Genomic DNA, 15,588 nt, shown 5'->3' with positions numbered 1-15,588 from the left:
CAACAAATTAAAAACCAAATTTTAAGGGTTAGAAAGGAGTAAAAGAAAAACACTAGACACAGAAGATGGGCAAAAAAGTGATGATAGATGTATAATCGGAATGCCCAAAGAGCACAATCAAAACTATACAGCAGAGAAAATGTTTAAAGATAACAATCAGGAAAGTTTTCCTGAAATAAAAGGGACAAAACCTGGTAGTAGTATCAGATGAAAGATAAAGACATAATCTTTTGAGTAGCTGAGCAAAAAGATCAAAGCACTTACAAATGGGGAAAAAATTGGGCTGGCATCAGGTTTCCCCATAGCAACAGCAACATAAACACTGAGAGAAAGTCGAGTAACACCAACAAGATCCTTAAAAAAGAACATGTTGGTCAAGGATTTCATTTCCATCCAACTGCCCTTCAAGTATAAGGCTACCATTTTGAACAACATGAGAACCCAGGGAATATGGCTCCCATGAGCCACTCTTAAGGCAACTACTTGAAGATGGTTTCAGTCAAGCAAGTGATGATGACAAAAACCATGATGAAAACCATGATTAGAGATGAACACTGATGATATTTAATATAGAACTATGACTAAAATAGTTTCGAGTATCCAGGTAATAGAATAAAATGTAAAATATATACCCTGATGTTACAGAATGATACAGTAAGTAATCATTGATAGCGGAAGAGGAAAAGAAGTTGAGATGCTGAGTAAGTTCCCTGATTGCATCATATGAAATAGCTGAGAGCCAAGATTCTTTATTTGAAGCGGGCAAATCATCTAATAGAAACATAAGCATATTTAACAATGTAAAAGCAAACATTAAAAGGATGGTGTCAACAAAAATTGTGTGGTGGAGGGAAAGAAGAGATGTCATCACCCATAACAGGGAACTAATAGATACTGCTTAAAGAATAGAACACTAAGAGTATTAAGTATGATTATAATTATAAAGTTAACCCTATGACAACAATGCAAAACTCCTCAAATATCAGAAAAAAAGACACACACAAATACAAGACAAACATTGGTGCAGGGAAAAGTAATCATAGATCATCTTATGATCAATTGTGAAGAGCATTTACCTAGCAAAATAATGCAAACATTCACTTTTGATCTAATTGAACTATCTTGGGAAGATGAGAGGACAGGAAGAGAGCCCTTCTACAGTGCGGCAAGGAAGAAGAAAGAGAATTAATTCCTCATCTTCCACAATGGGAAGTCAAGAAATCATCTCTAAAACAAAACTCAGAAAGTGCAATACAAATGTGATATTGGAAGACATGAAGTTGAGTATCAAAATAATCAAGGAGAAGAGATGAAAGCAGTTGCCCCAGGGGAGGTGAAAAAGTAGGGAGAAGGACACAGACCATTGTTCTTCATAACACACTTTGTAGAACAGTTTGGTCCTTTTATGTATAACTTTAATAAAAAGTAGTTTTTTAAGAAGGAATCTGAGCTTAACTGAGCATCTGAGTTCAACTGATCAATTCAGAGGTTGATCTTTTACTCTAACCTTTCCATGAGGTTCTTTCAAACTAAAGGTTCCCTGGTCTTTCATTTTGAAAAATGAAATCCTTCATTCTGCTTTGCCTTTTATTGAAAGCCACCACACAACTACTGCATTAATGTGACAGTGTTTCATAAGCCTCGTTTGAACCTCCAGCCGCCATGTACTCTATGAGGACAAAGTATTGATTTTAGTGCCATTACTCAGGAGGGCCTCCAGAGGAAAATATTCTAGCAAATGGGGGATACCTATGGTGGTGATGACAGTTCCAGCAAAGAAAAAGGCACTTCCAAGGTCCCAGTGACTGCTGTTGTTGGAAGAGTTTCCTATTGGACTTACTCCTGCATTGTCAGCATCAAGGGCATGCTGCAAAGAAAGTGAGAAAACAGAAGACTCAGTTAAAAAGTTCTTTAAAGAAAAGATTTCCTTACAAATACCACTCTTACAAATTCCACTTAGATGTGGAATCTAAAATATGACACAAATGAACTTATTTACACAACAGAAACAGACTCACAGACATAGAAAACAAACTCGTGGTTGCCAGAGGGGAAGTGGGGAAGGGATACATTAAGACTTTGGGTTAGCAGATTCAAACTACTGCATATAAAACAGATAAACAACAAAGCCCTACTGTATAGCATAGGGAAATATATTCAATATCCTGTAATAAACCATAATGGAAAAGAATATATATATACATATATATGTATATGTATAACTGAATCATTATGCTATACATCAGCTAATACAGCATTGTAAATCATATATACTTCAATTTTAAAATTTTTTTAATTTAAAAAGATAAATTAAAAAGAAAAAGATTTTCTTGCTCAAGAACCAGCAATGATCTATAGAAGACTGGTTATGTGGATGAGCGTACAGTCATAAAGTAAAATACTGTTGTTAAAGAGAAAAGCACAGGCCTAAATGGCACCATTTGTGCTAAAGCCCATGGTGAAAAAAAAAAAAAAAAAAAAAAAATCTGGACTTAATACCTGACTTTACTACAGTTTTGAAATGTAATCTTTTAAAAAAATATTTAGTCTTTTTTAAATTGAAGTATAGTCAATTTACTATGTGTTAAGTTCTGGTGTACAGCACAGTGATTCAGTTTTATATATATATATATATATATATGTATATATATATATACTCTTTTTCATATTCTTTTTCATTAGAGGCTATTACAAGATACTGAATACAGTTCCCTGTGCTATATAGTAAAAACTTGTTGTTTATCTATTTTATGTGTAACAGTTAGTATCTGCAAATCCCAGACCCCAAATTTATCCCTTCCTCAGGAGTGGGATTGCTGGATCATATGGTAAATCTATTTTTATTTTTATAAGGAATCTTCGTACTGTTTTCCATAATGGCTGCACCAAACTACATTCCCATCAACAGCACAGAAGTGTTCCCTTTTCTCCGCACCCTCTCCAGCATTAAATATTTATTCTTTTCTTTCAGTAAACTATAGTTGATTTACAATACTGTGTCGGTTTCAGTTGTACTGCAAAGTGATTCACTTATTTCTTTCAGATTATATTCCATTATAGGTTATTACAAGATACTGAATGCAATCTCCTGTACTATACAGTAAATCCTTGTGCTTATCTATTTTATGCATAGTAGTTTGTATGTGTTAATCCCATACTCCTGACTTGTTCCTTCTGCTCTTCCTCCTTCTCCTCTTTGGTAATCATAAGTTTGTTTTCTGTGTCTGTGAGTCTGTTTCTGTTTTGTATATAGATTCATTTGTACAATTTTTAGATTCCACATATAAGTGATATTATGTAGTATTTGTCTTTCTCTGTCTGAGTTACTTTGCTAAATATAGTATCTTCTAGGTGCATCCAGAAATGTAATCTTAATCCAGCAGTCCAGCATTTTCTGGTCAGCACCAATGAGGTAATCTGTCTCATGGGCCCTGCTCCATCCCGCAGAGGAAGAAGAGGCAATCTGTGTGATAAAACCCCTGCTATTCCTTCCCCTACAAAAGTAGGCATCCTGACCTAAAAATAATCCTTTCTTCCCTTTTGCTGAAAACCTTCCATTTTGCACAACCCCTCGGAGCACCCCTCCAGCAGCTGGTTGAGATGCTGCCCGAGTCATAAACCATTGAATAAAGCCAATGAGATCTTTAAATCCACTCAGTTGAATTTTGTTTTTTAACACTATGTTTACTTAATAAAATCAGAAGATTAGTTTTAAATGGGAAAAAACTAGATATATAGTATGTTGTCATTTATGTAAAATTTGCAGGCACAGAATTTATTGCAATCCTGCCACAGGTTACACAAAACGCATCCATCTTGTTGTGCACATACATAGAAAGATGCCTAAGAGGACTGGCACCCACAGTGGTCACTCTTGGAAGGCAGGACGTCCGTTCCTTCTCACTCTTCTCCTTTCTGTTTTGTTAGAATGTTTTACACTGAGCTTGTTTCAGGAGTTAGGAGCTTGGGCTCCTGGTCACTGTCATGGCTCTGCCCATCATTCACCTCACAACCTTGGGCTAGTTATTATAACCTCTCTGAGCCCAGGCTCCCTCATTTGCAAACTGAGGATAATAATACCTTCCCCCACAGAGTTGTTGTGAGGACTGAATGAGATGACCTACGTGATGCATTTAGCCCAACGCCAGCCCCGGGCCAGGGCTGAGCAAATAGTAGCCAAATTCGTGACTGGCATTTCAGCACATGAACACACACACACACACACACACACACACACACACACAAACACACACACACACACTGCTCCTTTTTAAAACAAGTGACAGTGACTCCTCACTGGCTACTGGATTTGAAATTCCATACACCTTAAAATTCCCAATAATCTGGCCACATTGGTGATCCAGCCTCGTCCCACACTACTGAAAAAGCCTCCAGCCCCGGGCAGGACGCTCTACATTCTGTAAGACATCCCCTCACACTTCCGGACCTTGGCTTTGCCCTCCCACCAGTGTGCTCCTCCTTCAGGGTCTAATCTGGGTCCCGCTTCTTCCAGGAGGTTCAATGTGTGCATCGCAGCCCCTACAGAGGCCCCCACCCCAAGGCCTGGACTTCTGCACCACGTATATTTAACTGGCTTCTGATCACACACTCCCCTGCTGAAAATCCTTCCCCGGTCTCAGCGTGCACAGAATGAGGTGGAAAATTCCTCAGCGGCCCTTCCTGAGCTGGCCCCTGCCAACCTCTTTCAGGCCAGGGAAGACGGCAGGAAGAGATTTCCACCAGGTGACCTATGGAGAAGTGACAGGTGGGGGCTTCAGAGGGAGGTGACAGAAATACGAACTACCTCTAAAACAACAAACAGAGACTCCATTCTGTGGACAAAACTGTAATAACCTCATGTGGATATCACCAGACACAATTAAATATTGAAATGAGATTATGTTTATCCGAAATAATGCCCATTAAGCTTTGTTAAGACAGGCAGGCAGTGGTTGCCACAAATGAGATTATAACTTAAAAAATCAATCAGTGTTAGTTACATTTTGCCTTCATTAATCTGAGAGACTTCAAATTCTTTAGACCAAGGATCGGGAACCATTTCCATAAAAGGCTGGATAGTAAATATTTTAGGCTTTGTGGGTCACATATGGTTTCTGTTGTGTATTTTTCCTTTCTTTCCTTTTCACAACCCTTTAAATATGCAAAACCATTCTTAGCACGAGGGCTGTACAAAACCAAGCTATTGGCTAGATTTGGCAAAACCCTGAGACAACTGACTGGACAACAGAAAAAAAAATCTCTTTTAAGTCTTTTGTTTATTCTTTCCTGCCTCTAAGATCATGAAACATTACACTGGCCAGTTTCTAACATAAGCCCTGGCACCCCAGGATTTAAAATCCAGCCACATGGGATGTGTCTTGCCGCCCTAATTGACAACAATCACTTATCCAGTGGGGGACAATGCTCTCCTGCTTTACAGAGAAGACAGATGGCAGGTCCTTTCTGCTGGTAAAATATCCATTTTCACTATGCTCTGAGTGCCCTCAGACCAAACCACAGGACTTGACTGGTGTTCTTACCCTCATTATCTATTCAGCTCTGATGGGCCCACCTGGAAATGATCCCTCAGGGACAGCTCTAGTCCCAGTCTCTTAGGTGGCCTCAAATCACAACACCAATATCTAATATTTACAACTTCCGTGAAGCTGCCAAAAGATTTTGGTTTCAATCACCCCCCGCTGTGCTGAGAATTACACATAAACATCCTTAGGAGACCCAGGGTTGCATATAAACATACAGATTTGCAACAAAGACAAGCAGGGATAATTATTTGCTTCATCAAAAAAATCCAAAGTGAGGTTCCTTTTCAAGTTTTTTTTAATTACGCAATTTTTAAATATTTAATGTTTACATATGTAACTCTCAAGGAAAGTGCCTATCATTTGAAGGGATAGGAAAGTAACGTTTGTTGAGAGTCTGCATTAAGGCAGGTGCTTTAGAAGTGTTATTCCACTTTATCCCACCCACAATTTGTGTGTCATTCAATCTTATCCTTTCTACAGCTTGCAAGAAAGTAATAATATCATCCCCACTTTACAGAAAAGGAAACAGGCTCAGGAAAGTTTAGTAACTTGCCCAAGGTCACACAGCCAGGAAGTGGTGAAGCCAAAATTCAAGCCCTGATTGGCCTAAAGCCACATTTACGACCTTTCCTCTGCACAGGGTACCCAGAATGCACCCATCCTCCCCCACCTCCATGCTTACCTCCAGACAGAGATGAAGGAGGAAGACTGTCAGTATCCAAGAATCTAACCTCACAGGGAGTTACTTCTAACTAGACTATTTCCTTGAAAATGTAAATGGAAGCAGCAAACTTTATTTGGCTGCTGGATCTGGTGAGAACTTGACAGTTTGGCATTAAAACTTTAATTAAAAAATAAATAAATAATTGGGGAAAGGTTGATTTTACACCCTGAGAGAGAAATACCAGAGAAAAGAGAGAGAAATCCCTGAAAAAAGAAGAGACGGAAGCAAATGAGAAAAGGAAGTCTCAGTTGAACTTACTTGCAACAAAAGCCCAGGACTTTTGAAAAGTAGGTCCGTCCAGTATCTAACCTTAACTTGCTTCATGTCCGTGATGTAAATCTTTCTCTCATTCCCCTAAACCTTCAGGGAAGTGGGCTATATCAGCAAATGCCTTGGGGAAGTGGTTTTAAATGTGAGACTTGTTATGGGCACAAAGGGCCAGAACGTGATTTAGAACCAGAAGTAAGAAAGGAGAAAAATAAGGCGTCTGGCGCCTAAGTCTCCAAGCTCTTGGCAAGGCTTTGAAGGATCAACAGTCCTAGGAGTGAGGTCTGAGTCTATCTAGATCTTATAGGTCAGAAAGACTCCAGCAAACAACCAGAATTAAAATGAATTAGCAAACTCGGGTTACATACCCACCGGGGAAGCCCAGTATAAAAGGACTGTTGTCACTTGAATCAATGGCATCATTTTTAACTCAATAAGAATATTTGACTGAGTTCATACTTCTAACTTTATTAATTTGCTAAAGTATTTTCTAATGATCTTAATTGTTTGAACTCGAGTAAGGCCTTTTAAAATTAAATGCATTTGCTTTTTAAGTGGTTTTTTTTTTTTTCCTCTGCATTCAGGTTGCAAAAGTGAAGGTAAGCCAGCCCATTAGAAAGGTCTGCACACGCAGATAATGAAATGACGAACCTGAGCCGTGTACCGTCTGGCTTAAATGATCAGTTATAGATTCAGCCAGCATCAGCATCATTTTCGGCCACAATTGCAGACTTAATGAGCATCGTGCATTTGCTTAATGAGAAGTTCAACCACTGCCAAGGTCAGAGAGGCCTTATGAGGCTCAAGAAGAAAAAATTATTCTAGATGTGATGTGAAAGTTTCAATCTTCAGGGACAGCATACTATAGATAAGACGGTATCGCTTTACAATTTAACTCCACCCCTTTTTAAATTTCCTTTTTAGCCTGTAAGTTAGAATTTCCAGTACCCACCCAGTAAACGATTCATAAATGAATGTTTCAATCAATAAATGAATGGACAAACTAAAGTAATAAATTTAGGCACAAGATCTTCCCAGAGGTGTGAGAGGAAAGCAATTTATTTCTTCGTAACACAGAAAAACATAAGAAAATAACTCAACATGCAAAAAATATATAATGATCAAAAAAAAAAAAAAAAAAAAAGAAGGAGGAGGAGGTGGTGGCGGTGGTGGTGTGCTGACTTGAAGGAGCCAAGATCTAAAAGAATCTGTTTCTCGTAGAGTAGAATGGTGGTTGCCAGGGGCTGGGGATAGGGGAATGGGATGATGTCAGTCAAGGGTACAAACTTCCAGTTGTAAGCTGAAGACACTCTCAGGATCTAACGTACAGCATGGTGATTATAGTTAACAACACTGTGTTATATACTTGAAGGTTATGAGAGAATAAATCTTAAATGTTCTCACTGCAAAAAAAGAAATGAGAGTTATATGACATGGTGGAGGTGTTGGCTAATGCCACAGGGGTCATCATTTTGTAATATGTGCGTATCAAATCAATACGTTGTGCACCTTAATCTTCCACAGTGTCTTATGTCAATGATATCTCAATAAAACTGGAAAATAAGTAAATAAAAGAATCTCTTTCCCTCCTGCCTCCTCCATCTTCCCACCCCCCAGGCATTAGGACCACCAGGAAGGCATAGCAGAGAAACCACAGCCGCTCACAAAGTGAGGCAGGTCTGGTGTGGATGTGGAGAAGTGGGGAGGTAAAGCGCACTCGGAGGTCCCCCCACCAGGATCCCCCGGTGCTGTCACCCCACGAAGCAATGCGAGGCTGCACAAATCACTGCTCCTGATGGCAGGAAAGACCATCGTGAGTGTGAGCGCTCCACTGGGATGAGTGATGGCCCACAGGGGACCACTAACTGTCTGTGGCTTTTCTCCTATGATCTGTGTACTCAGTGAGATAATCTGTTTTTCCTGTTTCCTTATGTGGCACCAAAAAGCCCGACAAACAAGGATGGAGCAGCAATCACTGAGGTTTGTCTGAGATTAAAGAAGGCAACCAATTGTTGCCACATGCATGGACACTAATAACCATGGTGATGGTTCGATTTACTGTCCAAACCAGGACACTTGCGGAGTGAAAGGGGGCTTTGTTCATCATTACACTTGGACTGCAGGACGGCGTAACCCAGGATGCATGGGCATTTCACTGACAGCTTATACCACTGGGACAAAAGGAAAGGACCTCGTCTAAGGGCACAGAAGTAGTTCTAGGTCTACAACGTTCTTAATCTCAAGAGGGCACAGTCGGCAAAGGGGTTTAGGAAAGAGGTTGAGGCAGGGAGAGAGGGGTCGGGGTGGAAAGTGGCTTCCTAAATGTATTCCAAATGGGCATGCTTTCAGCCGTTCATGGACAGAAGGAAAGCCACAACCCTGGGGAGACAGAGGAAGGCAACTGGCAGACTGTGTCCATTACAGCTCAAAAGTGCCCCTAACGACTCCAAACCCCAACAGCAGCGTGGCAGCATCCTTCCACCTCCTCACACACCTGCGGCAGAAGGGCCTCAGGTGAGAAGTGGAAGTGTGATATTAATGTGTCCGCCACAGTTGCTTTTTATTTTTCCTGCTTCAGAAGCATTTCACATATAAATATTTCATGGCCGCAGAAGTGAACACGCTGGGGCTGGGAGACAGGCTATTTCACGTCCAAGAGCAAAGCCACCTCATAAGACATGCTTCAAACAATAGTGGGAGGGTACCCAAGAGGAAACCTGGAGCCACCCCCAGCAAGGCGCTTCTTGTCTCCAAGAAGTCTTCACTTCAGGACAGAAAGAGAGGGTATAAGCACCTCACCTTTCCCTCTTGCAAAGGAGAAAGGTCATGGATAAAGTGTGCATGCCTAGCCTGGGGAGGGTACTCAGCTTCTCTGAGCCTCAGTTTTCTCATCGATGAAATGAGACACCCTTCCTTGCAGGGTTGTTGCCCCAATTTTTTTAATGTCAATATGACCTCAGGCAGTGTGCCTTGTTACTTCATATGTGATGACATTAATAGTAACAGGTACTTACCAGGACATAGATTAACTCAGCTGACCTCATGGTGACCTGGGAGATGGGCATCCCCATGGGACACATGAGACTTAGATCAGTGAGCACCTTGCCCGTGGCCACACATCTAGTGCCCAGCAAAGCTAGCAAGTGGATACTCAGGATTGTCAACAAGAAGATCATTGTCCTAAATGCTGGAAAGGCAGCTCCTCTCCACCCTTCGTGTTCTTCTTTCTCCCCATCTCAGACCCTCTCACCCCAGCTCCCTGCCTCTGGAAAGAAGGCTGGCTCCCACCCAGACACTCGTAGTGTCTATGCGAGGTCAGGGGAGAGGGGGACTGATGTGCACCTGTCTTCACCTCCCACCCCGGCAGATGCCGGTGTGGCAGTCAGGCCTGTGCTGGCCTGAGTGGACCAGCCATCCTAACGGACTTAACCATCTCACAGTCTCCCACAAATAACCGCTCACAAAAACCAGCCCAGGCCATAAAAAGGCAAAGAGAGAAGCACTTTCAGAGCCACGATGGATATGGTGATAGTGTTTATTTTCCTGCTGTCCTAAGTATCCAGTTATGTGCAAATATTAGCCTTTCCTCGGGCCCCCAGGGGATCCAGGAAGCAGGCTCTCATCGGAGCTTTACAGCCTGGTTATAAATGCAAAGTGAAAGCCACCTGCCAACTGGACGCACGAGTAGGGAATTCATTTGTAGAATAAGAGAGAGAAACCCAAGATGAGCAGGACGGCACATCCAGAGTCTACGGTCTGAGCCAGCCAGCCTTCCTTGTTACCACTAGTTAATTCTTTGGGAGAAAATGGTCTAAAATTTAATTCCCTAGGTCCTAGGGATACCCTAATGACTGGCCTATCCAAACATTGCCACATGGGATCAAGCCGTATTGGGAGGAGCCCTTTTACCTTCCAAATTGTGCCTTACAATGTAGACTTAATTTTCTCTCGATCTTTGACTACATGGAAGGATGAAATAAGAGAAATTTTAAAGCATCTAGTCCACTAAGGAAGCAGAGATATATGTGCATGCTTGGATAAGATCAATAAGCTTTCAGACTAACTAACTGTCAGCCTTTCATCTCAGTTTGGACTCAGCCTCTACAGGCTGAATAACAAATTTGCCAAGTGATGTTGAAAAATCACCCTGGTCCTGAGGAGAATATTTGATGTAGGCTCCGCTCTCTCTGCACTTGAGATGATTCCTATCAAAGATGAGTCTATCCAATTTCTGGGAATTTTTTTTTTAACTGGGCTGCAGAAGCAGCTGCCGGAATTCTGATTCATTGCAGTGTGAGATAAATCCAAGATGATGATTCCTTCCATTGCCACTGCATTGGAGAGAGCTTGAAATTTACCAAATGATTAATAACATCATGTAAGATGCTTCTGCTACCTTGTTTTCCTTGCAGCTGTTTACTTGGATTCTTTCTTACTCTTGAGTGCTCAATATTAATCCCAAATTAATATTTCATTTCCTGTGCCCCCTTAGAAAGTGTGTCAACACCTACTACCAGCACTTCCCTCTGATGAGCACAGGCTGATGTGGAGGCAGACAAGGAAGTAAAGATGATCCCAGAGCCTTCAAGGAAAGCTCTAGACACTGATAAAAAGATTCTTAGGAGCCAGCATTTGAAGCATGCCTTCCTTTCTCACTTAACTCTCACAAAAGCCCTGTAATAATAAACCCTATTATTATTCCCATTTTATAAGCAAAACAACAGAAAAAAAAAAAAACTAAAAGTTAGTAAGTGACAGAGATGGGACGGGTTAAAAGTCCAGCCCTTAACTCTGGCCTTCTCCAAGCTCCTACAAACAACTCTCTATCCAGCTTGCAAGCCTTTTTCCACAGCTTATCTGTTAACACCACCTCCTTCCACCTGAAAACGGACAACAGAGAAGTAGGAGTTTATCCTTTTGATCCTCATTTTTCAAAGAACGGGAGGTTAAGCCCTTCCTGACTCAGTAAGGCTAACCTCATCAAGCTTTCCATCTCTTCTGCCCATTTCTACCAAGAACGAAGGCGAAATACATGTTCTCAATAGAGACAGGCAAGTGACTCCTACCTGCAGACTGAATGACAAATCATATACTTCGGTTTTAAATAGAATATACTGGCGCAACTCAACACCTTATGTGAAGATGTAAAGCTGTGTCCCTCAGGAGCACAACCAACAGATAATCATTACTCGCTGTGGTCCTCTCGCAGGTGGATGGAGGTCCTTCTGGGGATCCCACAGGTTGAGTCAGAGACTCCTGGCTCTGTGAATAGGGGCCTGAGTGTTTCCTTATCTTCTGGCACCAATCATTCCGGACTCCAGCTAACTACCCAAGCCACATCGGTCTCCCCCAGCTGGACCAGAGCATTGTGGTGAAAAAGCACACGTCTGGAGCCAGACTGCCTGTGTCCGAATCCCAGTGCTGCCTGTCAATTAAGCTTGGGCATATTATCTACCTTCTCTGTTCCTCCATTGCTTACCCCTACCTCAAAGGATCACTGTAAAGATTAAATGCCTTAATAAACATAAAGCATTTAGAGCAGTGCGTGGCCACAGTAAACACCGTGTGAATGAACTAGTGAAACAATGAATATTGGAGTGGAAGCTTCTGGAGGACAGGAAGTAGGCATCACACATCCTTTTTTTATGTGATTTTTCTAATCATCGGAGCCTAACGCAGCACCTGCTTCATGACAGCCCTCCAGTAAATATTAGTTATTTAAACGAATACCTTTGATTATGAGTAATGAAAAGAGCTGTACGAGCTGCACACCATCCAAACCGCATTAAATGAGATTCTTGCTTCACTTTAAACAAGGAGCAAACACATGCACACTTGTATATAAATGTGGACACCAAAGCATTCATTTCTGGGTTTTTGCTTTATTCTCATGGAAATTTTTTTGGAATACTGACTTCTCATTTGCAAATTCATTTTCCTAGTGGCCTGCCAATTGCCATTAGCTCTTTAATTTCTGGCTTAAAAGCTTTAGATCTTCTTCACTGAACAGTGACGGAATCAACAACCCCCCAGGGATAAAAACAATAGTAATAATGAAGTGGGAGCCTGTGGAGACAGGCCGGGGGCTGCAGGCCCGATCTTGCACACACTGAGCAATCTTCTGCGTGACCGCCTCACTGCAGAAAGGGCAGTGCCTCTGGCTTCAGGGCAACAGCCCAGAGAGAGTCGCTTCAACTCGCCAGGTCTGTGTCTTTGGGCACAAAGAACCCAACCCTGCCCTCCCCAGAGGTCATCTGCTGCCTCGGCTGTGACCCAAGTCCCCTGCACAGAAGTATGCTGGAAGAAGCGACAGTCCAGGGCAGGGAAGGAGAAGGCTCATCTGGCTCAGCATTCCTCCCCCAGCGAGGATTTCCACAGGCTGCTGAATGCACGTCTCAGGTGTCCTCCTTTCCTTAACATCATTACGTTCCTAAATACGTAAAGCTTTGGGGCTGCAGACACCAAGGGAATCTGCTCATGCGTGAAGAAGACAGAAGCAGTGCTCTTGAAAACCAGACCAAAAAGAAAGGTCTTCCAATGCACAGAAATAAAATCACTCTCTGCTGTGCTTCTGAGAAGGTTCTAAGTGAAGGTCTCCTGGTCTCCAAAACAGATATACAAGCACCATTCATTCGTTGCTTAATCTGCAAGATCTTCTACGGGTCGGCCCCTGGGCTGGGCAGGAGGGATGTACGGATAAAAGAAACAGATCCAACCTCAAAAAGCTCAGTCCTGGGTGAGATGCAGGTGAGTAGATGGTGATTAGCCAATACAGCCCAATAAGCATAGAGGCAAATGTGAGTCGTGATCCTGGACCAAGTAGGCACCACTCCCCCGGGAGGGTCCACGAAGGCTTCTTCCAGGACCTGAGTTCTGGCACCTCCGAGGATAAGTCAGTTCAGGAATCCAGAGCAGAACACTTAGCAAGGTGCCATGGTTGGCACAGCATAAAGGTTTAGCTGATGAATGAATGCACGACGTCAACCCAGCTCATAACTACCACTGCTGCGATTTGGGTTTTATCGGAGGGACTGAAATGGCAGCGTACTGACTGATCAGCTCATGTCACCCCGCTGCTTGGAACAGCCGCCGCTTCACAGTGCTCTTAGGGTAAAATCCAACATCGGGCCCTGCAGGGCTTCACCCTTGCCTGCCTCCAGCCTAAATGCCTACAGATTTCCCTTTGCTAACAAACCTCCAGCCACTGAGGCTCCCGTCTCTCAAGTCCTCAGGCATCCCGGCTTCCTTCCAACACGGGAGCTTGACCCCTAGCTCCTTCTGCCCTGAGTTCCCGTCCTACTCGTCCTGGTCAGTTCTGCTCACGTGCCTCACAGCTCCATCTCCCTCGCCTTTGTAGCTTTCATCTGATTTTATTTACACTTATTTGTGTGATTATATGCATAAGGTTTGCCTCTCCCACTATCTGCCAGTAGAGTGACCATCTAATTTATCTTTCAAACCAGGACACTTTTGAGAGGAAAAGGGGTGCTGGTAACAGCTACCCCAGAACCACAAAAGCTGGCATGTTTGGCCATCCTAACTATAAGCTCCAAGAGGCTGGGGACCAGGTCTGACTTTTATTCATCATTATGTCCCCGGTACTTAGCACTGAGTCTGGCACACAGCAGGTAATCCATAAATTTGTCGAATGAATAATTAAGTGAGTGAGTGAGTGATTTGGGGCTTGTCAGGTGAAGAGACTGGCCAAATGCCACAGCCTGGGACATGTTCATGGATTATGCAAATTAACCAACATCTCTTGCTTGGGGGAAGCAGGTTTGGCAACTCACCACGTCTGGCCTTCCCCTTATCTGCAGAACAGCAGCATTGGTCACCATGACAACATCAAAGATCCCTGCCCAGGACTGTACCCAGGCCTCCCCTGCAGCTGCCTGTATCTCAAATCAACTCCTCCTTGACCAGCGAAATGAGTCACTATGCCAGAGACTCACAGTCCAGCACCAGGCCTAGACGTGGATGCTCGCTGTCCACTGGGAGGGTTATAAGTCTAGGGGAGAAGGAGGCGGGGGCTCTGTGTTAGAAAGCAAGCACTGACACTCACGAAGGAGCTTCCCCATCATGTGGTTTGGGTGGATTTTCCCTTAGGCGGGAGGAATTTATCCTGCTACAATTGCACGCTCTCCAGCCCCACTGTGTCAAGCCAGGATAGAGCCGGAGGATGAGAGTGCAGGCTCTGGAGTCACGGAATTCAAATTCCAGGCCCACTTTTGCCACCAGCTGGCTGCAAGGACATAGCCAGGGCACCTGGCCCCTGTCAACGGGGGTGGTCACAGCAGCAGGGCCTTGGGGTAATGGGGAGAGAAACGAGGCTCAGAAATATGAGTAAACTGCCTGGACTCGAGCCTGCACATAGTGCTCAAAGTGTTAAATAGTACTCATCAAATACAGTTTGAGGCCCCAGTACTGAGCAAAGGATCTAAGACTCGAATCATTTATCAGTAAAGATAAAAATCCCTAAGAGATTGTCAAGTGAAAACCGGTGGGAAAGATCCTCCTCACCAAAGTAAAATGTCACTGAACCAGTCGAGGAGGGGGGGACACAGCAGGATGAGAAGGGACCCCACCCCAAAGGTTCCCACTTCCAGGAAATTCCAGACCCAGCCCATGCCAGGCAGAGGAAAGCTTCAGGCTTTCTTAAGACAGAGACGCCAACATGAACAGAAGGTGCCCGTTTGGAGGTCACGAGGGCTCTGAGAAGTGAAGTAACTTGCCGAGATGAGGAGTGAAGTGTGCCCGGGGCAAAAGTCAACCTTCCAGACAGCGAGGTAACCTGCTCACCCCGGGTGGGGGCAGATTACACAAGCTGCCCCCCAGGACACTCTCCAGTGAGAAAGGAGTCCTGGTTATTTGTGCTACAACTGGAAAAAACCCATGTCCTTCCTCGCGGGCACCTCATCCAACACTAAACCCACTCCCGTGAAACATCCCTGCCCTCAGCGTGTCAGTTACCAGGAGAAAACACAGCCATGTGACCAGTGAGCTGCAGTGAAGATATTTAAAGGCTTTAAACGTCTATGAATCCACAACCTGAAC

The 15,588-nt window shown here is 43.3% G+C and overlaps 1 protein-coding gene across 3 annotated transcripts in view; it reads right to left on the bottom strand.

Annotated features, from left to right (window-relative positions):
* The window catches only part of KCNK10 (potassium two pore domain channel subfamily K member 10), a 127,024-nt gene that overhangs the window by 42,538 nt on the left and 68,898 nt on the right, over positions 1-15,588 (bottom strand). For all 3 annotated transcript variants that reach the window (XM_010968669.3, XM_010968668.3, XM_045505730.2), the window contains exon 3: positions 1,750-1,867. In XM_010968669.3, coding sequence (XP_010966971.1) covers positions 1,750-1,867 — 118 coding nt within the window. The remainder of the gene's footprint in view (positions 1-1,749; positions 1,868-15,588) is intronic.

The sequence above is a fragment of the Camelus bactrianus genome, chromosome 6 (assembly GCF_048773025.1).
Source record: "Camelus bactrianus isolate YW-2024 breed Bactrian camel chromosome 6, ASM4877302v1, whole genome shotgun sequence".
In the NCBI taxonomy this organism is placed as follows: domain Eukaryota; kingdom Metazoa; phylum Chordata; class Mammalia; order Artiodactyla; family Camelidae; genus Camelus; species Camelus bactrianus.
Note: the sequence above shows the minus strand (reverse complement) of the source record. Positions and strands in the feature narration are given on the sequence as shown.